Here is a 23,974-nt window from a genome sequence, read left to right on the forward strand (position 1 = left end):
AACTAGTCTTATAAATATTCCCTTCCCCCGCTGGCTTCCTGTGCTGCCTAATGTGTAAAAAAAGATTTATATACTTACCTTTATTTAGTCTGCTCCAGTCCGATCACATGATCTGCTGCGGCAGTCATCAGCAGCTGCAGAGGAGAGGGGGATGTTTGACAATGGCTGGGAATTCCGAGAACACCATTCTTATGTTCTTATATCCCTGCCATTGTCTGTAGCAGGAAGGGGGGAGAAGGAAGATTTTTTTAAGACTAGTTAGTGTTAGATTTCACTTTAATGGCCCTGTAACATAATTTTCATGAAATTGTTTTTTACTGTGTTTTCGGTCTCCTTGTAACATCATCCACAAGCTCCCAAAGTTCTCCTTTTCCTCTCGTTTGCATTTGTTCAGAACAAGCCGTGCATGTTAGTTGCAGTCATGTGTACTGCTCTATGTACATAACAAATCTCATAGTTCCCCCACGAGTAAGCGAGAGAGTGTGGCTACATTCATACATACAGTGAGATGATGGAGAATGAACGTAGCCACCCTGTAAGAGGAAGCTGGTTCATAGCTGTAAAAAAGAGGATATCGGCATATTTGGAGAAGACTGATAGCAAAAGATCGTCCGATGGACCGAAACATAATATTCCAGAGGTGTTCTATTGGATTTAGGTCAGGCGAGCGTGGGGGCCATTCAATGGTATCAATTCCTTCATCCTCCAGGAACTGCCTGCATACCCTCGCCACATGATACCGGGCATTGTCGTGCACCAGGAGGAACCCAGGACCCACTGCACCAGTGTAGGGTCTGACAATGGATCCAAGGATTTCATCCCGATACCTAATGGCAGTCACGGTGCTTTCATCTAGCCTGTAGAGGACTGTGCGTCCCTCCATTGATATGCCTCTCCAGACCATCACTGACCCACCACTAAAACGGTCATGCTGAATGATGTTACAGGCAGCATAACGTTCTCCGCGGCTTCTCCAGACCCTTTCACGTCTGTCACATGTGCAGGGTGAACCTGCTCTCATTTGTGAAAAGCACAGGGAGCCAGTGGTAGACCTGCCAATTCTGGTGTTCAGTGGCAAATGCCAATCGAGCTCTATGATACTGGGCAGTGAGCACAGGTCACACTAGAGCAGTGGTGGGCAACCTTTTTTTTCAACTGAGCCAAATCTCGCCAAAACCACGATTGAAATATATTTTGAGAGCCACATTTTTAAAACTGAAAATACATCCCCCCATATAGTAATTCATCCCCCATATAGTAATTCATCCCCCATATAGTAATTCATCCCCCATTATAGTAATTCATCCCCCATAGTAATTCATCCCCCATATAGTAATTCATCCCCCATATAGTAATTCATCCCCCATATAGTAATTCATCCCCCATATAGTAATTCATCCCCCTATAGTAATTCATCCCCCATATAGTAATTCATCCCCCATATAGTAATTCATCCCCCATATAGTAATTCATCCCCCATAGTAATTCATCCCCCATAGTAATTCATCCCCCATATAGTAATTCATCCCCCATATAGTATTTCATCCCCCATATAGTAATTCATCCCCCCTATAGTAATTCATCCCCCCTATAGTAATTCATCCCCCCTATAGTAATTCATTCCCCATATTGTGTCAATTCACTTACCTTTGCTCCGCGCGTTCCTCTCGCCGTGTTCCCGCGCCGTTCCGGTCTTCAGGGCAGACTGTGAGAGGAGAGGAGTTCGTCACGCTGCCCCGCCTACATCCTGACAGCCAATGTTTGCCACGCTCTGCGGGCCGGATTAAAAGGTCCGCCGGGCCGTAGTTTGCCCATTGCTGGGCTAGCTTCAGAGTCCTGAATTTTGGGGCGGCCGCCCGAGAGGAGGGAGGGGAGCGGGCGCCCGGCACACAGAAGAGCCGCATTAAAGTGTGTAAAGAGCCGCGGCTTGCCGACCACTGCACTAGAGGATGTCGGGCCCTCAGTCCACCCTCATGAAGTTGTTTCTGATTGTTTGGTTAGAGACATTCACACCAGTGACCTGCTGGAGGTCATTTTGTAGGGCTCTGGCAGTGTTCATCCTGTTTCTCCTTGCACAAAGGAGCAGATACCATTCCTGCTGATGGGTTAAGGACCTTCCACGGCCCTGTCCAGCTATCCTAGAGTAACTGCCTGTCTCCTGGAATCTCCTCCATGCTCTTCAGACTTCAGACTGTGCTGGGAGACACAGCAAACCTTCTGGCACTGGCATGTATTGATGTGCCATCCTGGAAGAGCCTGACTGCCTGTGCAACCTCTGTAGGGTCCAGGTATCGCCTCATGCTACCAATAGTGACACTGACCCTTGCCAAATGCAAAACAAGTGAAAAACAGTCAGAAAAGATGAGTAGGGAAAAAAAAATGTCAATGGCATCCACCTATAACACCATTCCTGTTTCAGGGTCGTCTCACTGTTGCCCATCTAGTGCACCTGTTAGTTTCACTCCCTCTGCTACTTAACTGACCAGATCAATATCCCAGAGTTTAATCCACTTGATGCTATACTCTGATTAAAAAGTGTTCCTTTCATTTTTTTGAGCAGTGTGGTTTAAAATAGTTATTAAAGGCAAAACATTTGCGTACACATTAAAAATAAAAACATAAATATCTTTTTACCTCTTTCTTATAAGTGATCACATATCCTCTGTTCTCAACTGCATAAGGAGCTCAGGGAGGAGAAATGGCAACACACTGATCTCAGTTGGATTTTCATTTTACTCTGTTTACTATAAACTAAATCTCCCTCCAATTATCCACGTGCGGACTGCCCGCCCGCAATGTCTTGTGGATGGGTGGCCCACACAGGCAAAGCGAAGTGCCTGTACGTCGCTGCCTGCTTCTGGCACTCCCATCCACTGGCAGCGCACGCTGTGACTGTACACAGCGTTGGCCTGTCAGCAATTCTTGCCCAATAATTCACGACAAGGACCTGCTGATCAGCTGTGTACAATCAACACAGAGCTCTGTACACAGGGAACAGTTTGAAGTATGATAAATTAAGAGATCTCTTACTAAAAACACATATTACACATAGTTAGGCACACATTTAACCCCCTGTTGCCCTAGATGTTAACCTCTTCCCAGTCAGTGTCATATTTAGTACAGTGACCGTATATAGTATTATCACTGATCACTTTATTAATGTCAGTGAAAGTTAGTCTCCCCCCACCCCCGGCATGAGCTTCAGATTGCCTGCCGCATACTTCCAGTATATATACCATAGTTTATAGGCTCTATACCTTTCATGAAAACCAATCAATATACACTTATTAGGATTTTTTTTTTTATCAAAGACAAGTAGCAGAATACACTTTGGCCAGAATTTATGAAGAAATTTCATTTTCTTTTCCTTTTTTTTTATTGGATATGTTTTGTAGCAGAAAGTTAAAACAATATTGTTCTTTTTCTGTCTTAGTTTTGTTTATATTGCAAAACAAACCCAGTGGGGATCAAATACCACCAAAAGAAAGCTCTATTTGTGTGAAAAAAATGATATAAATTTAATTTGGGTACAATGTTGCATTTATACATGTAACAAAATTAGATTAGCAGCACTCCCTTTAAGAGACTGATTCTAATCTCAGCTTGTTACCTGTATGAAAGACACTTTTTAACCAAAAATCCAGCTGAATGATAGGGGATCAAATACTTATTTCCCTCATGAACATGCAAATCAGTGCATAATTTGTTAGACATGCATTTCTTTTGAATTTTGTGTTGCTATTCTGTCTCTCAGTGTTACAATACACCTAACATTCAATTTTTAGACTGATCATTTCTTTGTGAGTGGGCAAACATTCAAAATCAGCAGGGGATCAAATACTTATTTCCTTCACTGTACATGCAGGCTCCAACAAACTGGTGCATCATTGTCACTGCCACTATTTACAGTGTATGCTCAGGCGTTTATGTATAAACAGATAAGATCATCCATGCTTTTTGCATCAAGCTTTTTGCTATAGCCAATATGTTAGTCACTTCCCCATCCAAAGTGAATGGCATTAAGTACTCAGGCAAAAGTCCCATGCATTATTTCTACATCGTAATTTAATTATTTCTAGCCTACCCCTCTTAATCTGAATGACATTGGAGTTTGTAAACTTATTTTATAAAGATCCCACACATTTACGTCCTTGGATTCTATGACACTTATTCTCTATGCCTTATGAGTAGGCACTGCTGTGTCACACATTTCACAGGACCTCCCTTCTGAGCTACAGACGTGCCGTGAAGAGAAGTTTCAGGAGGCAAAGTCGGTAAAAGGAATCACTGCTTGCAAGCAGCAAGGTACCATGGGATATGTAGTCCTTAAAACTTTAAAGTAAACAACAGAGGAGAAGCTGCAAAGCATGCAGATAATCTAGGAAGTTGTGGGCAGAGATGGGCAGCAGACAGGCTGAACTCATAACATGAAAGGAGATATTTCAAGTAAGCTTAGGCTTAATTTATATTGACTGCTCCTAAACTCAACTTTTGGCATTTTTTTTTCCAAAGCTCGTAAACTCAACTCCATTAAAGCCTAGGTGTCTGTGAACGCATTTGCTTTTATAAGAGTTTAGGAACTGCCACGTTTAGGTGATTTTAAACCTCCCTCTCTTGAACGCAGAAGAATTGTATTCAGGATAGAAACGTTTTGACCGCCGGCTGTGGGAAAATGCAAACTGTGGCAAAAACACATGTAAATGCGGTACCATGTTTACACACATTTTTGCAATGTTTTGCCGCAGTCAGGGTAGGCTAGTGTACACATAGCCTTTTCAGGACTAATAATTTATGGAACAGCAGTAGCTGTTAAATAAATAACTTTATTTGAGTATAATATTTTGCACTTTACTTGAGCTATCTTTTCATTGTGCAACATAAGGGGATGTTATGTAATATTAGGCACTTTGTTTATATGCACTTGAAAAGTGAAGATAATGAGTTTCTGCACTTTATATCAGTGAAAGCTGTTTACTGATACCATCATACATTTTTGAGCACATGGTATTTGGGGGGTATTATATACATTTTTGCGCATTTATTTAATATATTGAAGTACTGTAGTTAGAGAGGAGATTGGATTTTTGCGCAATTTATTTTGAGGTGTGTGTATGTATATATATATATATATATATATATATATATTTTGGGTTGTGATTTTAGAGCAGGCTAGCGCCGTTCCATAATTTATTTGTCCTGATTGGTGATGGTTATATCACGGAGAATAGCAGATTCTGGGAGTGATCATATTGATTGAGTTTTTATTGCTTGTAGCCTCATTTTTCTGTGGCGCAGCCCGTAAGATATTTATACACGTAGCCTTATACTGGATTGTCAAATTGTTTGTGTTATTACAATGCTGATTTTATTTAATGAAAGTGTATTCTGAGACTTTAGATCTTCTTTAAAGATTTTCAATAGTGTAGAAAAGCAAGGTGTTATCCTACAGTTGACAGTATAAGCAAGAAGTAGTCAAATAATAAATGGAAGGGAAGCTTATCATAGATGGACAGGGCAACACTTATGGGATTGGTTTTATATGTTAGTAATATAACCAAAAGCCATTGTAAGTAGGTAGTTGAAGACATTTGCAAGTATAATAGGATATGCAAAGCAGGAAGCTGGATAGATTTGCAGATAATTTGTTAGATAGGCATAGCTGATATTTAGGTATTTGTTCAGTCATGTATTTTGTGTCCTCATATATCCACACTGACTATGTTTCCCCTGAGTCTGACTTTTTTCTCTGCATAATCAAATTCTGCATCATGCAGACAAATGTATTGCATCAACATCGCCCCAGCACTGCTTCAGATGTTGCCACAAGCTGGACCACTGAATATTCTAATCATTCTTACATTGTAGCAATATACTGTAAAAGAGGCAGCGTACTCTGCATTGGGCCTTTATAACTGGCAAGCCATAGAAAGTACAGTAGTTGAAGCAGTTAATATGGTTCTGCACTCAAATATAGAGAAGCAGCCGAGGAAGCATTTAAATGACTTTGTTAAATGACTGCAGCAATTACTGAGACGTCTCTATACTTAGACTTTTCTATCCACCTTCATGATAAAACAACTGACCTTTCAGCCTGTGCTGTTTAGCATGCAGCTATATCATATTGACAGATGGCCAGCTTCTCGATCACTGTCACACTAACACATGCACTGCTTGATCTACCACAAAGGTGGCACACTTGTATATTTTATTGTGTCCCCAGGTACACTGGTTTCTTCATTTGCCAGGTTTGAATTAGCGCCCATTAATCTGTCACCAGTCAGCTACACTGGAAACCCACTGTCAGCACACATCTCTCTGATGCATTTCCAACTAAGGGACTTTCTCAGTGAGGAATGGTGATGGGTATTCTCCTGTTACACCTTTTACCATAGAAAAGACAAAAATCCCCTGCGCTGAAGAGTCGTGTACTGAGGATGGGTAAATATCCTTAGCACATCCAATGCCGGCACAGGCTTTGCTGCCCTGTAAAGGCTGGGGAAAACCCAGGAGAAACACTGTGAAACAAAGAAGAGAAGGTGCACCAGCCTAGTGCATTACCTGGGAAGTAACTTTATTAATACAAAAGAAGATTTATACTCACAAACAAATGTGGTAACAAAAGCTTATCAAAGTCCAAAGCAGTCTGGTTACCATGTCAACTCCCAGACGCGAGAGGACCCTCCAACTGGCTAAAGCGTTTCGAGGGGCGAGCCCCTCTTCATCAGAGCAAAACACATTTTACCATGCCAGCATGCGACCATCAATATACTATGCATTCCTTCCCATACAAAGTGCTGCATTCCACGCCAAAGAGGATGAATAACATCCCCTATCTCATTCATTGTCTTTGCGATTACAATTTATATAGTATAATCCATGCAATTCACATACAGTATCTCCTATTTACATGGATTATAACCATTTACTGTAGATTTTAATAAGAGGGTGCCAACATGTATGATTTTAAATAGGGATTTAACTAACCCTGATTTTATTTTATTGCTAACTATTATATTTTAGTTTTAATGTACCTGTATACTAACTTAAGGCAATTTCTTAATACCTCACTAAGCTATGGCTATCTTCTAACAAATTATCTACAGATCCTTCCAGCTGCCTGGTTTGTCTACCCTATTATACTTTAAGGTTTCTCAGCTGCCTTCTTAATATAGCTTGCAGTTATATTCTTGATATTTATTTATTTATTACAGATACTGTACTATTATCTAAAGTGTCCTTCAGTGTCCAAATAATTTATAACAGTGCAATATTTACACTTCTATGGTGAATATTCATCTATAAGGTGCTCCGTTCTCTTATCAGTCATAAAGTGCCTTAGTGCTCAAAGCCACAATATGCTTGGTGACCAGTGTCCCTCCTTTCTCTGCACTCACCAGGCAAGATGGACCCTCTGCTATTAAGTATAGGAATCGGATGCACTTTTTCTGGTGAGGGGTGTCTCTTTCTTAAACCTTCTTCCCAAATAATGATCCAATGCAGTAAGGTTTATGGCTAGAAATGAATGACTGTACTGCTTCCTCTCATAGTGCAGTAACTTATTTATTCAAAGAAAAAGGTTAAAATTGCACTTGCATAAATGACAATATAGATCTGCTTAGTAAAACAAAGTGCAGAAGCTTCTTTTCCCTTATATTCTTATATTTTTTGGGCCGGAGTGGGTACCTAATTTTGACAATTATCCACTCCCGCTCAGATCGCTTAGGCGATCCGAGCTGAAGGTCGTCCACTCCCTCCCTGTCCATAGCCTCTTGGGACATGTCACAGGACCCAGAAGGCTGCGGGACCATTCACAAAGTGCGCTCATGCATGCGTAGTGGGAAGCCAGTTGTGAAGCTGCAAAGCGTCACAACCAGTTTCCCACAAAAAAGGTGCCAGCAACAGGGAGCCGAACACTAGTGAATAATTAGCCTAGGTGAGGACAGCGCAGAATCCTTGGATAGGTAAATGTCCATTTATTAAAACTCAGCAGCTATAATATTTGAGATAAAGATAAGCAGTCTTTATTTTCAAAGGAAAGTGTACCATGAACTAGTTATCCTCTTCTATGTATGCCTCTTTGACTATAACTCGCCCTATATCACGTGTTTTTGATAATAGTAATGTGTTTTATATCTAGTTCTTGCTTCAGAGAAAAATGGAAAAGTAGAACTGGTTCTGCAGAAGAAGGATTGCACGGTCTGGAAAAGCTTGGGACAGTCATTAGAGGGAAACAACTCTTTTGTTAAAAGCTCTCAAAGAGGTGGGTATGGAGCAGATGTGACAACACTATACTGCACATGAAGGGATTAACTTCAGGTTAGCTTCTAAATGACTGGTTTGTGGATTCTCTATGAACTATATTGCTGTCAATTTTGAGCACAAAGATTTCATGAAAATCTTCCAGTTCTCAATGTCTAATTAATATCAATTTAAAATCTAACCTTTAAACTAAGAAATGCTTGCACATTGGTTTTAATGGTGTATAAATTAAAATGATCTACAGTAAGGAGAACCTTGACCCTTTTCCAATGTCCAGTAATGCACCAACATCTTTTTCTGTTGGTTTGTTTGCATGGGGAATAATTAACTTCCTCAAGAGTTAAATGTTATATATCATATTAGGTATTATACTGTAGAATGTGTTATATGTTATTAGGGCCAGAAACCAAACCTGGGTCATAGAACTCTCCAGTCAAATTAGTATGGTTAAGGCTGACATAGAGTTTTATTTTGAAAGTGTATGTAAACCCAAAAACAAAAACTGTATATGCTGCAGCTAATTAGTCCTCAGATGAATTGACTGTTTTTGTTTTCTTTTCTTCAGTTTTTTTTTTTTTTTGCACTATTAATCTTGTGGATACATGGCAGACTCGCTCACTCCACTGTACAGAGCCTTGAACAAGTATTCATACCCCTTAAAATTTTCCACATGTTGTCATGGTACAACCAAAAACATAAATGTATTTTATTGGGATTTTATGTGATAGACCAACACAAAGTGGCACATAAATGTGAAGTGGAAGGGAAATGGATTCCAACATTTTTTACAAATAAATATCTGAAAAGTTTGCGTGCATTTGTATTCAGCCCCCCTGAGTCAATACTTTGTAAAACCACCTTTGGCTGCAATTATAGCTGCAAGTCTTTTTGGGGATGTCTCTACCAGCTTTGCACATCTAGAGAGTGACATTTTTGCCCATTCTTCTTTGCAAAATAGCTCAAACTCTGTCAGGTTGGATGGAGAGCATTTGTAAACAGCAATTTTCAAATCTTGCCACAGATTTGTATTTGGATTTAGGTCTGGACTTTGACTGGGACATTCTAACACATGAATATGCTTTGATGTAAACCATTCTATTGTAGCTCTGGATCTATGGTTAGGGTTGTTGTCCTGCTGGAAGATGAACTTCCGCCCCAGTCTCAAGTCTTTTGCAGACTGTAACAGGTTTTCTTTTAAGATTGCCCTGTATTTGGCTCCATCCATTTTCCCATCAACTCTGACCAGCTTCCCTGTCCCTGCTGAAGAAAAGCATCCCCACAACATGATGCTGCCACCACCATGTTTCATGGTGGAGATGGTGTGTTCAGGGTGATGTGCAGTGTTAGTTTTCCGCCACACATATTTTGCTTTTAGGCCAAAAAGTTAAATTTTGGTCTCATTTGATCAGAGCACCTTCTTTCACATGTTTGCTGTGTCCCCCACATGGCTTCTTGCAAATGAGAGGGAGTTCTTATGGTTTTCTTTTGACAATGGCTTTCTTCTTGCCACTCTTCCATAAAGGCCAGATTTGTGGAGTGCACGACTAATATTTGTCCTGTGGACAGATTCTCCCACCTGAGCTGTGGATCTCTGCAGCTCCTCCAGAAGTACCATGGGCCTCTTGGCTGCTTCTCTGATTAATGTTTTCCTTGCCCAGCTTGTCATTTTAGGTGGATGGCCATGTCTTGGTAGGTTTGCAGTTGTGCCATACTCTTTCCATTTTCAGATGATGGATTGAACAGTGCTCTGTGAGCTTAGGATATTTTTTTTATAACCTAACCCTGCTTTAAACTTTTACACAACTTTATCTCCGACTTGTCTGGTGTGTTCCTTGGCCTTCATGATGCTGTTTGTTCACAAATGTTCTCTGACAAGTCTCTGAGGGCTCCACAGAACAGCTGTATTTATACTGAGATTAAATTACACACAGGTGGACTCTATTTATTAATTAGGTGACTTCTGAAGGAAATTGGTTCCACTAGATTTTAGTTAGGGGTATCAGAATAAAGGGGTACATTTTGAAACCATTTATCCTTTTGCTTCCACTTCACAATTATGTGCCACTTTGTGTTTGTCCATCACATAAAATCCCAATAAAATACATTTGTTTTTAGTTGTAACATGACAAAATGTGGAACATTTCAAGGAGTATGAATACTTTTTCAAGGCGCTGTATCTCTGGAAGCAGACAGGGTTGTCACCCAGGCTTCATCTCAAACACATATTTTTGTTCATCTCCATTACATGGGGTGGGGGAATATGTATTTTACAGAAGGAAGACAGCATTGTTTGTGCTTTCAGTCTGGCTCATAAAACGTGACTGCATTTCTGGCAAGGCCAACAGGTGTTTTCTGTACTTGCTGCCAATGTTCTTGGCTTGAAAAATGAAAACAATTGCAGTCACCACATCTTAGGACTAGTGTGGTGCCATATATTACATTTTTGTTCTTTGATTTATATATATTTTAAGGTAGTTTTGAGATTTTTAAGTGTGTTACTCTCACTGAATGTTTGAAAGGGCATCCAGCATCTTGTATGGTAAATTCCCATGCTAGACCATGTTGTTGTAGAGCCTAACTGCAGAATATAGTTGAAGGAGATTGTGCCACCACACACACTGCGATCCATGTTCATTTTAGGATTAGTATGAAGTCCAGAAAAGGGAACTAAGGCATCTTGAAGCTTGCATCTTTAATAAGTTAAGTTAACCAATCAAAGTTTTCACTTACACTCCAAACGTCTGCATTTTAGCATTGGAGATTAAAGCACACTTCACTAAATGATTAGGCTCCATGTATCCTTTCTATCCAGAACATCAGGAATGTTCACCAAACAGCCCAAATTACAACCTCTGGGGAAATCACTAATCTCAAAATATACTAACTTCATAATTGACTGCAGGCTGCTCCAGGCTCCAATGGCAGGCATCTGCATGAACAAATGGCGCTGTCTTCAAGAAACAATGTCCTCACCATAATGTGTGCATGGTCGGCCAAAATGTGTACATAGTCGCTGGCAGTGATTCTACCTTCAAGTTGATGATGGGGGCCTGCAGAATATCAAGATATGGCTGCCCAAACCATGGTTGCGCCACCACCATGTTTTACCCTTTGCACAAGAGAGTCCTGGTTTAAGCTTGAGACGTGCCACACATAAATGCGTCCGATGGTTGGGCACAGTGTGAAGCTTGATTCATCGGACCATATTACAGTCTTCCATTGATCGATAGTCCACGATTTATGTGTGTTGCACCATTCTCTCCTCTTCTGAGCATTACTATCGGTCACTAGTGGTTTGGCAATTGCAGCTCGCCCGTGAATGTTTTGCTTATGGAGTTCACTCCACACAGTTTTTGTGGACACGGGCTTTGGAAGACTGAGATTGAGCTCTGCAGTCACTTTTGCAGCAGTTGTTTTCTTATTCTGGATCACAATCTTGTGCAATGTCCCATTGTCTCTTTCGGTCAGTTGTCCATATCGACTTTGCTTATGCAAAGTCGATATAGTCGATGTTTTCCCAGAAACTGTATATGCCGTTGTGACAGACCCAACCAGGACAGGAGATTTGGGAGGGGACTAGGGGCTAGCCATTCTCGAATGATGGACAACAATGTGATGAACGCTGAGATTGAGGCTTGAATTGATTCTCTGAGTAAAGACAATACAGCTTTCCTTCTGGAGTGAATGGAAAGGTGTAATATTAATCTTGCACAGTGTAATGGTCAGAGGAAATATGGGACCCTCCTGCAGACTGGGCTGGAGAAGCTCCTCCACTTGGGGCAGAAATATTTCTCAACAATCTCCCTTAAGAAATCTATGAAGATAGATGAATTCCACTTTTTCAGACTGTTGGAATATTGTATGAGTTTTGTTTTATGATGGACAGATTATACAAGTAAAAGTAAACACCTGAAAGACCGCATGTGTAATGTACTTTGTGTATTTTGGGGTGGGCTTGTTGCTAGGCTATCTGCAGTGGACTCCCTGATTAATCAAAGCATTGTTTGGGTTCCTGGCTGTCGATTAGCTTGCACTGTTTAGGATAATGTAATCAAGCTCTTACCTAATCAGTGCGGGATGTTTATCCCAATGTGTATTATTTGTTTTTATTGTTCATGTGGAGACTTCCCCTAGTTCTGAAGTGTATAAAAACCTGTATTTCTGTTAAATAAAGAGTTCCAGATTGCATCTAAGCTACTGTCGTCTAGTCCTTGGGTGCAATGCCCAGCTGTAATACCTTGGTCCTGTGTCCCAGCAGTGAGAAAGCAGCTTTGTGATGGAATCTCTCAATCGTGGTGACAGGTGCTCCGTTACATTTGGTGTCACAGTTGGAATGCTTCCTGTAGTCTGGGACATCCAAACCACCACCAGAATCTCAGGTCCGGCTAGCAGAAGAGGAGAGGAACAGATACCAGCTGCCATGAAAGAGGAATTTGGAAGGAAGCTGCGAGAGATGCGGATGCAGCACAAGGAACCAGTGCCAGAGCAGGTCCCGCTGGGATGGTATGATTCCATGCACTGGCATCTCTGGAAGGAAGTGCTAGACTGCAAGCAGGCCACCAGGGAAAAACTCTCCCCTCCACCCAGGAGAAGTACTGGTTTCAGTACGAAATGCGGGGGCAGTTCCTGGGGGAAAACCACACAAGGAGTGGACAGCTAAGTTAAGCAGGCTGGTCCACACAAGGAGTGGACAGCTAAGTTAAACAGGCTGGTCCAGGCAGAGATGCGGCTTGACGAGAGCTACAGAGCCCACCACTAGTATGTAGCCCAAGTGTGCCATTGGACAGCGGACAACAGCCCGACGGAAGACTTTGGCTATGACGGCTGTTGTATGGAAAGTTGTCACGGGACTCTTACTTCGGGACCGATTTGGAGTGGATTACACAGACCAGATGCTGAACATCTCAGAAGTGCTTTGGGCACAGGAAGATTTGGAGTTTCTAGCAATTCAGTAATGGGAGCTGGAGATCGCCTACAGATGGCTGCTAAATGCTACTGAGTAGCAGGGCTGGGACGATCGGGAAGTATCAGATGACTTTGAAATCCCAGCTGAAGTGTCAGAAATGGAGCAGAGTAACTGTGCTTTGCTCCTCTGCATTCCCAACTATGGAAACAGAGCTCTTATGGCAGATGCAGCAAGTGTTGGCTCACCTTGACAAACCTGTTTCTAAACAGCACGAGCTTGGATGAAGGAATACATCTGTCCAACAGCCAGATGTAGGTATGAGAGAAGGAAGCTGCCCTCACTCCCCAGCACAGATCCCAGAAAAACCATGCAAATCGCATCAGCACTCTCAAATCAAAATGCTGGACACTATCCCATTGTATAGTTCACTCTTTCTGATGCAGCCCTCCTCAGATCGGGGAATCTTCAAATCACTAAAAAAAATCCACACAAGTGGGTGCAAGCTCCTCGTTCATTAATGTGATACAAAACATTTTAATTAAAATCTATGACAAATAGGTGCTTAGAAACCAAAGGTAAAAACAGGCATGTACCAGAGAGCTTAAGTATGGAACAATAGGGTAAAGACTTACCAGTTGAAGCATTGGAAGCCAGACAGAGGGTCCACAAACTCTGTCCCACACCTACCGATAACAAGTCTTCCCTGCAGCCAAGAATGGAGATCATGTGGATCGACTATTTTGGTTTACTTTGCCCGACTAATGCATGTCCAGACCAGGTGGAAGTCTGAGACCAGGTTAGTCTACTTTTGAGGGGGGAGAAATGTGACAGACCCAACATGGACAGGGTCTTTTGGAGGGGACTGCAGGCTAACCTCTTGCCTACTAACCATGTGCTCTGGCATCTGAGAGGGCTCTATTCTTTGTGAGGTGTGTTGCTGGGGGACCTTTTTGGAGTAGTTTTACTTCAGATTCAAGTCCATGTCTCCCCGAAACACACAGAATCTGATAACTGGAGGACCAGGAAACAGATGTGGAGTGTCTGTGACCAAACCAGCATTGACTGCTTCAACCCCCCTGCTTCCTCCCAGACTCAGAGACTCTAAGAAGATATTAATATAATCACCTCAAAACAACCTGATGCTGAGGAATCTTGCTGTAATCTGTTTACTAAGTTGTGATCTGTTTACCGTTGTGTATTTGTCTCATTGTTAATTGAGTCTCCTATTGTTTGGTCCTCCTGGAGGTTCCTACATGATGGGATTAGTCTGGTGTCAGCTTTACCTCATTATTTAGTAAGGGTGGGGTGTTTATCTCAATTTGTAATATTTGTTGTTATTGTTCATGGGGGGACTGGCTTTATTTCCGAAAAGTATAGAAACCTATATTTCTGTTCAATAAAGAGTTCAAGTTTTTGAACCTAAGCTAGTATTGCCTGGTCTTGGGTCTGATCCCCAGCTATAATACCTTGGTCCTGTGTCCCAGCGGCGAGGAAGCAGTTCACTGAAGGAATCACCCAATCGGGGTGACAGGCGGTCCATCACATCCGTCATAACCTTTGATACTGTACCTCGCGACACAGCAAATTAACTGGCAACTTCAGTCACAGAGGCACAAGCTAATTGGGCACCAACAATCTGCCCTCTTTAAAACTCAGTAAGCCCTGACATGACTCTGTACTGCCAGCAGCGCACTCAGTGAATGATGAAAGTAAGGCTTCGCATCTGATAGCTAGGTGTCTCATCACAGAGGTGAAGCAAAAGAATGTTACATCGCATACACTGTCAACACAAAACATGTTGTCACTTTCACACCTGAAAATCATGCAGTGTTTCAATTTTTTTTTTTTGTCCAACTCATGTGTATATATATATATATATATATATATATATATATATATATATATATACACACACATGTAAACACACACACACACCAACCATGCATTCATTTTGCAAATGGTAATAATGTAATTGAGCAAGACATTAGAAGAAACCACTTGCCAGTCAAACATTATTTGTGGGCTTATACTCTGATGCTTAGTAAAGAAATTACAACAAACAGCTGTTGACGATCAATAGGATAATGTGTGGGCTGACCAGACCTGTTATGTGAAACAGAAATAGCTGTGTAGAGGGAATAAAATGGTGCAAGGAACATAAATGCACAAGTAGTACAGTAAGTCTGTGGAAGATGTCGCAGTTTAACCTTCAAATCTCACACCATGTCAAAAGTGCTAATAGTAACCAGCTAAAATATTGCAGAAGACATGTCTCCAGAAATGCTATCAAGCACTGCTGAAGCACAAATTCGCAAGTTTCGGGACAAGCAGTGCAGTGGTGGGCTACAGAAACCAAGAGCAGCGGACAAGAAATTAAATCATGCTTACTGAATCTTTCAAGCTAAAAGATGTTCAGCACAACTGTTCGCTTAGAACTGGCAGAAACTACTAGAATCCTGTAACACTCATGTGCAGTCTACTATATTATGATGGTTTATGTGAAATCTCTATTAACAGATGTAAATTCTGCTGTAATTGTCAATATACAGCGGGTAAAATAAGTAATGAACGCTTTACGATTTTTCTCGGTAAATATATTTCTAAAGGTGCTATTGACATGAAATTGTTACCACATGTTGGTAACATCCCATGCAATCCATACATACAAAGAAACCAAAACAAATAAGTTCAGGAATTAAGTTGTGTAATAAAGTGTAATGACACAGGGAAAAAGTGTTGAACACATGAAGAAAGGGAGGTGCAAAAAGGCATGGAAAGCCAAGACACCAGCTGAAATATATCAGTAATTAGAAAGCAATCCTGCCGCTTGCCAGTGCAAATTAATATCAGCTGGTTCAGTCTCAACTGATGGCCTGTAAAAAGGTGTTTCATTACCAAGGTGTCAGATCTCATGATGGGTAAAAGCAAAGAGCACTCTCAAGACCTTCACAACCTTTTTGTTGCAAAACATACTGATGGCATTGGTTACAGAAGGATTTCTAAACTTCTGAATGTTCCAGTGAGCACTGTTGGAGCCATAATCCAGAAGTGGAAAGAACATAATTTCACCATACACCGGCCACAACCAGATTCTCTGCGCAAGATTTCTGACAGAGGAGAATTATCAGAAGAGTTGTCCAAGAGCCAAGGACCACTTGTGGAGTGCTTCAGAAAGACCTGGGATTAGCGGGTACAATAATTTCAGAGAAAACAGTAGGTATTGCACACAGCCGCCATGACCTGTAATGCACACCCACCATGCAAGACTCCATCGCTGAAGAAAAAGCATGTTGAAGCTCGTTTAAAGTTCCTGATAAAAAATTTACTACTATCTACCAGGATGATGAAGATGAAACGAGTCATTTCAACAAGACAATGATTTAAAACACAAAGCCAAGGAAACTCTCAATTGGTTTCAAAGAAAGAATATAAAGATGCTAGAATGGCCTGGCCAATCACCTGACTTTAATCCAATAGAAAATATATGGAAAGAACTAAAGATCAGCGTTCATAGAAGAGGCTCAAGGAACCATCAAGATTTGAAGACTTGTTTTGAAAGGAAGAATGGGCCAAAATCACACCTAAGTAATGCCTGCGACTAGTTTGTTCATATAGGAGGTGTGTTGAAGCTGTCATTACGAACAAAGGATTTTGCACAAAGTATTAAATACATTTCAATTAGCGTGTCGAATACTTTTTCCCTGTGTCATTCCATTTTATTACACATAAATTAATTTCTGAACTTATTTGTTTTGGTTTCTTTGTATATATGGATTGTATGGGTTGTTACCGACATGTGGTGAACATTTCATGTCAATAGCACCTTTAGAAACATATTTACCTAGAAAAATGGTGGTGTGTTCAATACTTATTTTACCTGCTGTCTATATATATATATATATATATATAGATAGATATATACACAAAACATAAATATCTTTTAAATTTGAATTTCTGTAGTGAAGTATTTATTTAATGACATGTTTTTAATTATCTGTACAGCTATGTGACATTCATGGATGTTTCAAATATATTCCCTCTAGGCCATTATTATAGGAAATGCAAACTAACTTCAAAAATGGACGTCAGTCATAATACCAGGCTATTTTGCTTTGCTCTTCCTCAGGACTGTCATGTTGAGGTTCCTGTGGGATACCATATTTACCTCAAGTTAACTATTTCAGGTAATGTAATGTCTGTATAAGATACCACATATATAGGCAGTACGTCTTAAACATATTTGACAGTAACATTCAAATAGTCAAAAAAGATGTTTACATTAAAGCTTCGCTCCAGGAAACCTATAAATCCTCCCTTGAAATAGGGGTGCACCCACACTGTGCAGGTTAACTGCTTATCTATGTCTAGGGGACTTGGTAAAGCACTTTTACTTGCTTGGTCTTCTGCTCCTGCAGGCATCTCTGTGCTAATAGACCAGTCCCCACAGCCTCTTTTTCCTTATGCTCCAGTGGTCTAAAGTCCCCTGACATCATCAAGACTGATGCAGAGACCAAAGCCCTGCAAAGAACATGAGGATGCCGAGGAACAGTCCACAACCAAAGCATGGAGAAGTTCCCTCTACGGGGAGTAGTTGATGATCTGATAAGTAAAACCACTTTTCGATCCTCTAGACCTAAACAAGCAGGTAACCCTTGCTTTTCAGGTACAGTGTCATTGCAAGGAAGGGTTTTTCAGCTTCCTGGAGTTTGGCTTTATGTCAATCAATACAAATGTGTGTGCATAGCACTAGCTTAACTGATAAAACACTGATCATATAGTAATAAAGGTGGTATGTCTAAATTGCTTTAGCAGAAAGGAAATCTTGGGTTTGTGGCACATATGAGGTGCTTTAAAGTAGGCATGTTAAGACATTTTATATAGTAGGTATGTAGAACTGTGAAAGATCTGACTGTCTACATCCACAATACTCACTATGAAGTTTGGCAATGACCACTACCCCAAAATTATATGAAATAACAGGATTAGGAATATAATTTTCTTTTGTTTTACTGGATGTCTCTACTTACCACCAACTAACAAAAACGTAAATCCTTGGAGTTCATTTTCTGTCCCATATCTCCTACATGTTTGGCCATCAAAATACAGTTTTGATATTTCCTATATATTGGTGCCAAGACATCTTGCCAGACAGGCACCCAGATGTTTAGTATGCAGACCTAGTGGTAGTGCTCGGTGTTACAGTAGATTGTGTCTCTTCCCTGAGATAGCTTCTTGGGGCAAAATTTATAGATAATGTATATATGTGTACCCAGTGCCGTGATTGTCAGCATTACACGTATCAGTGCCCTGATAGCAGTCAGGACATTAACAGTACCTTGTTGAAGCCAGTACAAGTAACCATGCCCTAGTCACCAGCAGCAGATGTACAAGTTTAGTGATCACCAGCATTACATGTCGGAGTGCCTTGATCACCAGCAGCACATGCACAATTTTAGGGATTGCCAGATTTACATGTACCGGTTCCATGATCGCCAGCAGCAGATGTACTAGTGCTCTGATTGTCAGCAGCACCTGTGCCAGTGCCCTGATTGCCAGCAACAAATATACCAGTGCCCTGAACACCAGCAGCACATATACTAATGCCCTGATTGCCAGCAGCACATGTACCAGATCAACAGCTTCACATGTACCAATTTCCTGATTGCCAGAAGCAAATGAACCAGTGTCCTGCTTGCTATAAGCAAATGTACCACTGCTCTGATTGCCAGTAGCACATATACAGTACCAGTGCTGTGATCACCATCATTACATATATCAATGCTCTTAATACCAGTGGCACATGTAACAGTGCCCTGATTGCCAGCAGCACGTGTCAGTATCACCAGGTACCAATGTTATCAGAACCAGTAACCTTATTGTCAGCCAGCAACAGTGTCCTGATTGCCAGCCACAGCAGTACCAGTGTCATCAGGTTTAATTGTTAACAAGAACCAGTGTCCTGATTGCTAGCCAACACCAGGAACTTTGAAATCTAGTACAAGTGTTGGCCAAAACTAGGATCCTTATCACTGCAAGCCAACATCAGTACCACTGTCAGCCATAGACAGTGTCCTAATTGCTAGTCAGTACCGGTGCTATTGGAATTAGTTGCATAATTTATGCGCCTTGAATGCCTCAAAGTGCTCCTGTGATTTTAGGCCCCTCTCTCCGGCTACACTGCGAAAACGTCTTACACATATGGTATCTCCATATTCAGGGGCAGCAGCAAAATGTGTTTTGGGGCGAAATTTTAAGAATGGATTTGCTGTGGGATACACACATTTGTTTAATTGACAACTCTGTATGAAAACTACATTTTCATTTTCTTTCCTTTTTTTTTGCAAAAAACTTGTGGCAAAAAAACAAGTCTTCAAAAGATAAACAATGCCTTTAAACAAATACCTTGGGGTGTCTGCTTTTCAAAATGTGTTCATTTTGTAGGTTTCTCTATTTCCCTGGCACTTCAGAACCTTTAAAAGTATAATAGGTAGTTAGGAATTAAGAGGCATAATGTATGTCCCTTGAAAGCCTAAAGGTGCTTCAAGCCTGAAGGAGCCTGAATTTGGGTTTCTCTATGGCTAGGTTATGAAAGTCTCAAATATAGCATGTGGTATTCCCACAGATACCATTGTCAGAGCATGTTTTGCAGTTTGATTGCAATGGCAACCTTGTAAAAGGAAATTTAATTTTATTTCCATTTTTTCCCTTGCATTTTAGGACCTCCAAAAATGCAATAGGCTTTCAGAGCTTTAGGGTTAATACATTTCAAATAGAGGATGTATAGATGTGAGTTGCTAAGGACATAGAATGAGAGCACCACATCCTATCAATCACAGATCAAAATGTCAAAAAAAGAATGGACTTTTGAGGTGCACTGTGGGTTATACAAGTGCAATAAATTATAAAATATGGGGGAAAGTACACCCCACAATATTTATTCATGCAAAAATATTAAAATGGAGACAATACAACATTGAACTTAAAAGCATAAACATTTTCTTTGCATAGTCAACGCCTCTCTAAAAAATATGTATCAAGGCACATTTGCATATAACAGGTAGACCTCCTAATATGAAGCACATGACCCCACTTAAGGGAAATCAAACAGTATAGTTTTCTTTGCAGTTTTAACATACAGTATAGCATAGTTTCAAATGCTACAACCAGTACTCTGGCTGTAAATAAAGACTGACTTACCCTGGGCAATGTGCTATATTTTACATACTCCACAGCATGCCATTTTTTACACTGTGCATTAGGTTATAGAAAAAAATATATTGTGTATGTATATACTATATAGTATATACCATATAAATAAGGTTGTTTTATTTAACAATATTCTTTTCCTTTTAACCAACTGAAGACCAGCATGTTAAACCTGCTTTCTGTCCAGGCACATTTCAGTTTTCAGCACTGTGACACTCAGTCATGTAATACTCTACGTTAATCAATTTTATACAATGTTGGGAGGGATAGATAGAGCTCTCTTTTGGTAGCATTTATCGCCACTATTTTTTTTACTACATAAAGAAAAAAAATACCAACATTTTTGAAAACCCTGCTTCCCTTTCTTTCTGTTATAAAACATGGCAAATAATCTTTATTTATAAACTTATGCCAAAATGCATTCTGCTATATTACTTTAAAATAAATGAAACAAGTGTACATTAATTACACGGTGTGAAAGTTTACAAACTAGAATAATAAAAAAAATATACATACATAATATGTTTGTTTATGTACGTGTGTATGTGTGTGTGTATACACACACGCACGCACGCACGCACGCACACACACACACACACACACACACACACACACACTATTGCCAAAAGTATTGGGACGCCTGCCTTTACACGCACATGAACTTTAATGGCATCCCAATCTTAGTCCGTAGGGTTCAGTATTGAGTTGGTCCACCCTTTGCAGCTATAACCGCTTCAACTCTTCTGGGAAGGCTGTCTACAAGGTTTAGGAGTGTGTCTATGTAGAATGTTTGCCTATTCTTCCAGAAGTGCATTTGTGAGGTCAGGCACTGATGTTGGACGAGAAGGCCTGGCTCGCAGTCTCCGTTCTAATTCATCTTAAAGGTGTTCTATCGGGTTGAGGTCAGGACTCTGTGCAGGCAAGTCAAGTTCTTCCACCCCAAACTCGCTCATCCATGTCTTTATGGACCTTGCTTTGTGCACTGGTGCACACTCTGTTGGAACAGGAAGCAGCCATCCCCAAACTGTTCCCACAAAGTTGGGAGCATGAAATTGTCCAAAATGTCTTGGTATGCTGACTCCTTAAGAGTTCCTTTTACTGGAACGAAGGGACCAAGCCCAACCCCTGAAAAATAACCCCAAACCATAATCCCCTCCTCACCAAACTTTACACTTGGCACAATGCAGTGAGGCAAGTACCGTTCTCCTGGCAACCGCCAAACCCAGACACGTCCATTGGATTGCCAGACAGAGAAGCATGATTTGTCACTTCAGAGAACACGGTCTCCACTGCTCTAGAGTCCAGTGGCGCCATGCTTTACACCACTGCATCCGATGCTTTGCATTGTACTTGGTGATGTAAGGCTTGGATGCAGCTGCTCGGCCATGGAAACCCATTCTGTGAAGCTCTCTACACACTGTTGTGCTAAGTCACACCAAGTTTGGAGGTCTTTAGCTATTGACCCTGCAGACAGCTGGCGACTTCTGCGCACTGTGCGCTTCAGCATACGCTGACCCCACCCTGTCATTTCATGTGGCCTACCACTTCGTGGCTGAGCTGCTGTTGTTCACAGGTGCTTCCACTTTGTTATAGTACCACTAATGGAATATTTAGTAGCTAGGAAATGTCACAGATGGACTTATTGCACAGGTGGCAACTTATCACTGTACCGCATTCGAATTCACTGAGCTCCTGAGAGCGGCTCACTCTTTCACAAATGTTTGTAGAAGCAGTCTGCATGCCTAGGTGCTTGATTTTATACAGCTGTGCCCATGGGAGTGACTGAAACACCCAAATCCAATGATTTGGAGGGCTGGCCCAATACATTTGGCAATATAGTGTGTGTGTGTGTGTGTGTGTGTGTGTGTGTGTGTGTGTGTATATATATATATATATATATATATATATATATATATATATATATATACACACTATATTGTCAAAAGTATTGGGTCACCCAGCCAAATAATTGGATTTGGGTGTATAAAATCAAGGCTTGCAGACTGCTTCTACAGGAGCTCAGTGAATTCAAGCATTGTACCTTGATGTTTTGCCACCCGTGCAATAAGTCCATCCATGAAAATTATTTGCTACAAAATATTCCACGGTCAACTGTTAGAGGTATTATAACAAAGTAGAAGCAACTGGGAACAACAGCAAATGACAGAGCGGGGTCAGCACATGCTGAAACGCACAGTGCGCAGAAGTCGCCAGCTGTTTACAGAGTCCATAGCTAAAGACCTCCAAATTTCATGCAGACTTCAGATTAGCACAACAACAGTGCGTAGAGAGCTTCATGCAATGGGTTTCAATGGCCGAGCAGCTGCATCCAAGCCTTACATCATCATGTGCAATGCAAAGCGTCGGATGCAGTGGTGTAAAGCAATTCGCCACTGGACTATAGATCAGTGGAGACATGTTCTCTGGAGTGACGAATCACTCTTCTCTGTCTGGCAATCTTATGGACGTGTCTAGGTTTGGCAGTTGCCAGGAGAACGGTACTTGCCTGACTGCTTGTGCCAAGTGTAAAGTTTGGTGGAGGGGGGATTATGGTGTGGGGTTGTTTTTTACGGGTTGGGCTTGGCCCTTTAGTTCCAGTGAAGTGAACTCTTAAGGTGTCAGCATACCAAGACATTTTGTACAATTTCATACTCTGTGGGAACAGTTTTGGATGGCCCCTTTCTGTTCCAATATGACTGCGCACCAGTGTACAAAGCAAGGTCCAAAAAGACATGGATTAGCGAGTTTAGGGTGGAGGAACTTGTCTGGCCTGCACAGAGTCTTGACCTCAACCCAATAGAACACCTTTGGGATGAATTAGAGTGGAGACTGAGAACCAGGCCTTCTCGTCCGACATCAGTGCCTGACCTTACAAATGCGCTTCTGGAAGAATGGTCAAGCTGCAAAGGGTGGGTCAACTCAATATTGAATCCTACGGCCTAAGACTGGTGAAACAAAAGGGTTGCGTTCCATGTTACATTTATTTATTTGTTGACAGGTTCATATTTTTATCCTTTCAGATTTGTGGATGTAGTACAATAATTAGCACAAACACACAGGTAGTATAGTAATGAAAGAGATTTACTTAGCTTCGTTTCAAGATGGAATACAGTTGATAAAACAAGATAAATTCAGCGTCCGTTCAAACCAGGGAAGCCCTGAACCTTTGCAAACAGACGGTCCTGTTAATGACAATCGCTTCCCCTCCTAGGCACATTCATGTTGCTGTCCTAGAAAGAATGCCTTTGAGATATATATATATATGTATGTGTGTGTGTATATATATATATATATATATATATATATATATATATGTACAGTTGCAAGAAAAAGTATGTGAACCCCCTGGGATTATGTGGAGTTTTGTATGAATTGGGCATAAAATGTGCTCTGAACGTCATCTAAGTCACAACAATAGAAGAACACAGTCAGCTGAACATAATACTACACAAACATTAGATGTTGCCATAGTTTAATTGCACATAACATGTAAACATTCACAGTGCATGGAGGAAAAAGTATGTGAACCTTTGGACTTAATAACTGGTTGACCCTCCTTTGGCAGCAATAACCTCAACCAAACATTTCCTGTAGTTGCAGATC

The 23,974-nt window shown here is 40.9% G+C and overlaps 1 protein-coding gene across 5 annotated transcripts in view; it reads left to right on the top strand.

The window, feature by feature from the left end:
- The window catches only part of CYB5R4 (cytochrome b5 reductase 4), a 218,152-nt gene that overhangs the window by 130,849 nt on the left and 63,329 nt on the right, over window positions 1-23,974 (top strand). For 3 of the 5 annotated variants that reach the window (XM_089693117.1, XM_089693118.1, XM_089693121.1), the window contains 3 exons: window positions 4,192-4,305; window positions 8,138-8,260; window positions 17,209-17,349. In XM_089693117.1, coding sequence (XP_089549243.1) covers window positions 4,192-4,305; window positions 8,138-8,260; window positions 17,209-17,349 — 378 coding nt within the window. The remainder of the gene's footprint in view (window positions 1-4,191; window positions 4,306-8,137; window positions 8,261-17,208; window positions 17,350-23,974) is intronic. The other 2 variants (XM_089693119.1, XM_089693120.1) reach the window with 1 other exon arrangement.

This window comes from Staurois parvus, unplaced genomic scaffold (assembly GCF_062004578.1).
Source record: "Staurois parvus isolate SC_StPar_1 unplaced genomic scaffold, SC_StPar_1.0 ptg000613l, whole genome shotgun sequence".
Lineage (NCBI taxonomy): Eukaryota > Metazoa > Chordata > Amphibia > Anura > Ranidae > Staurois > Staurois parvus.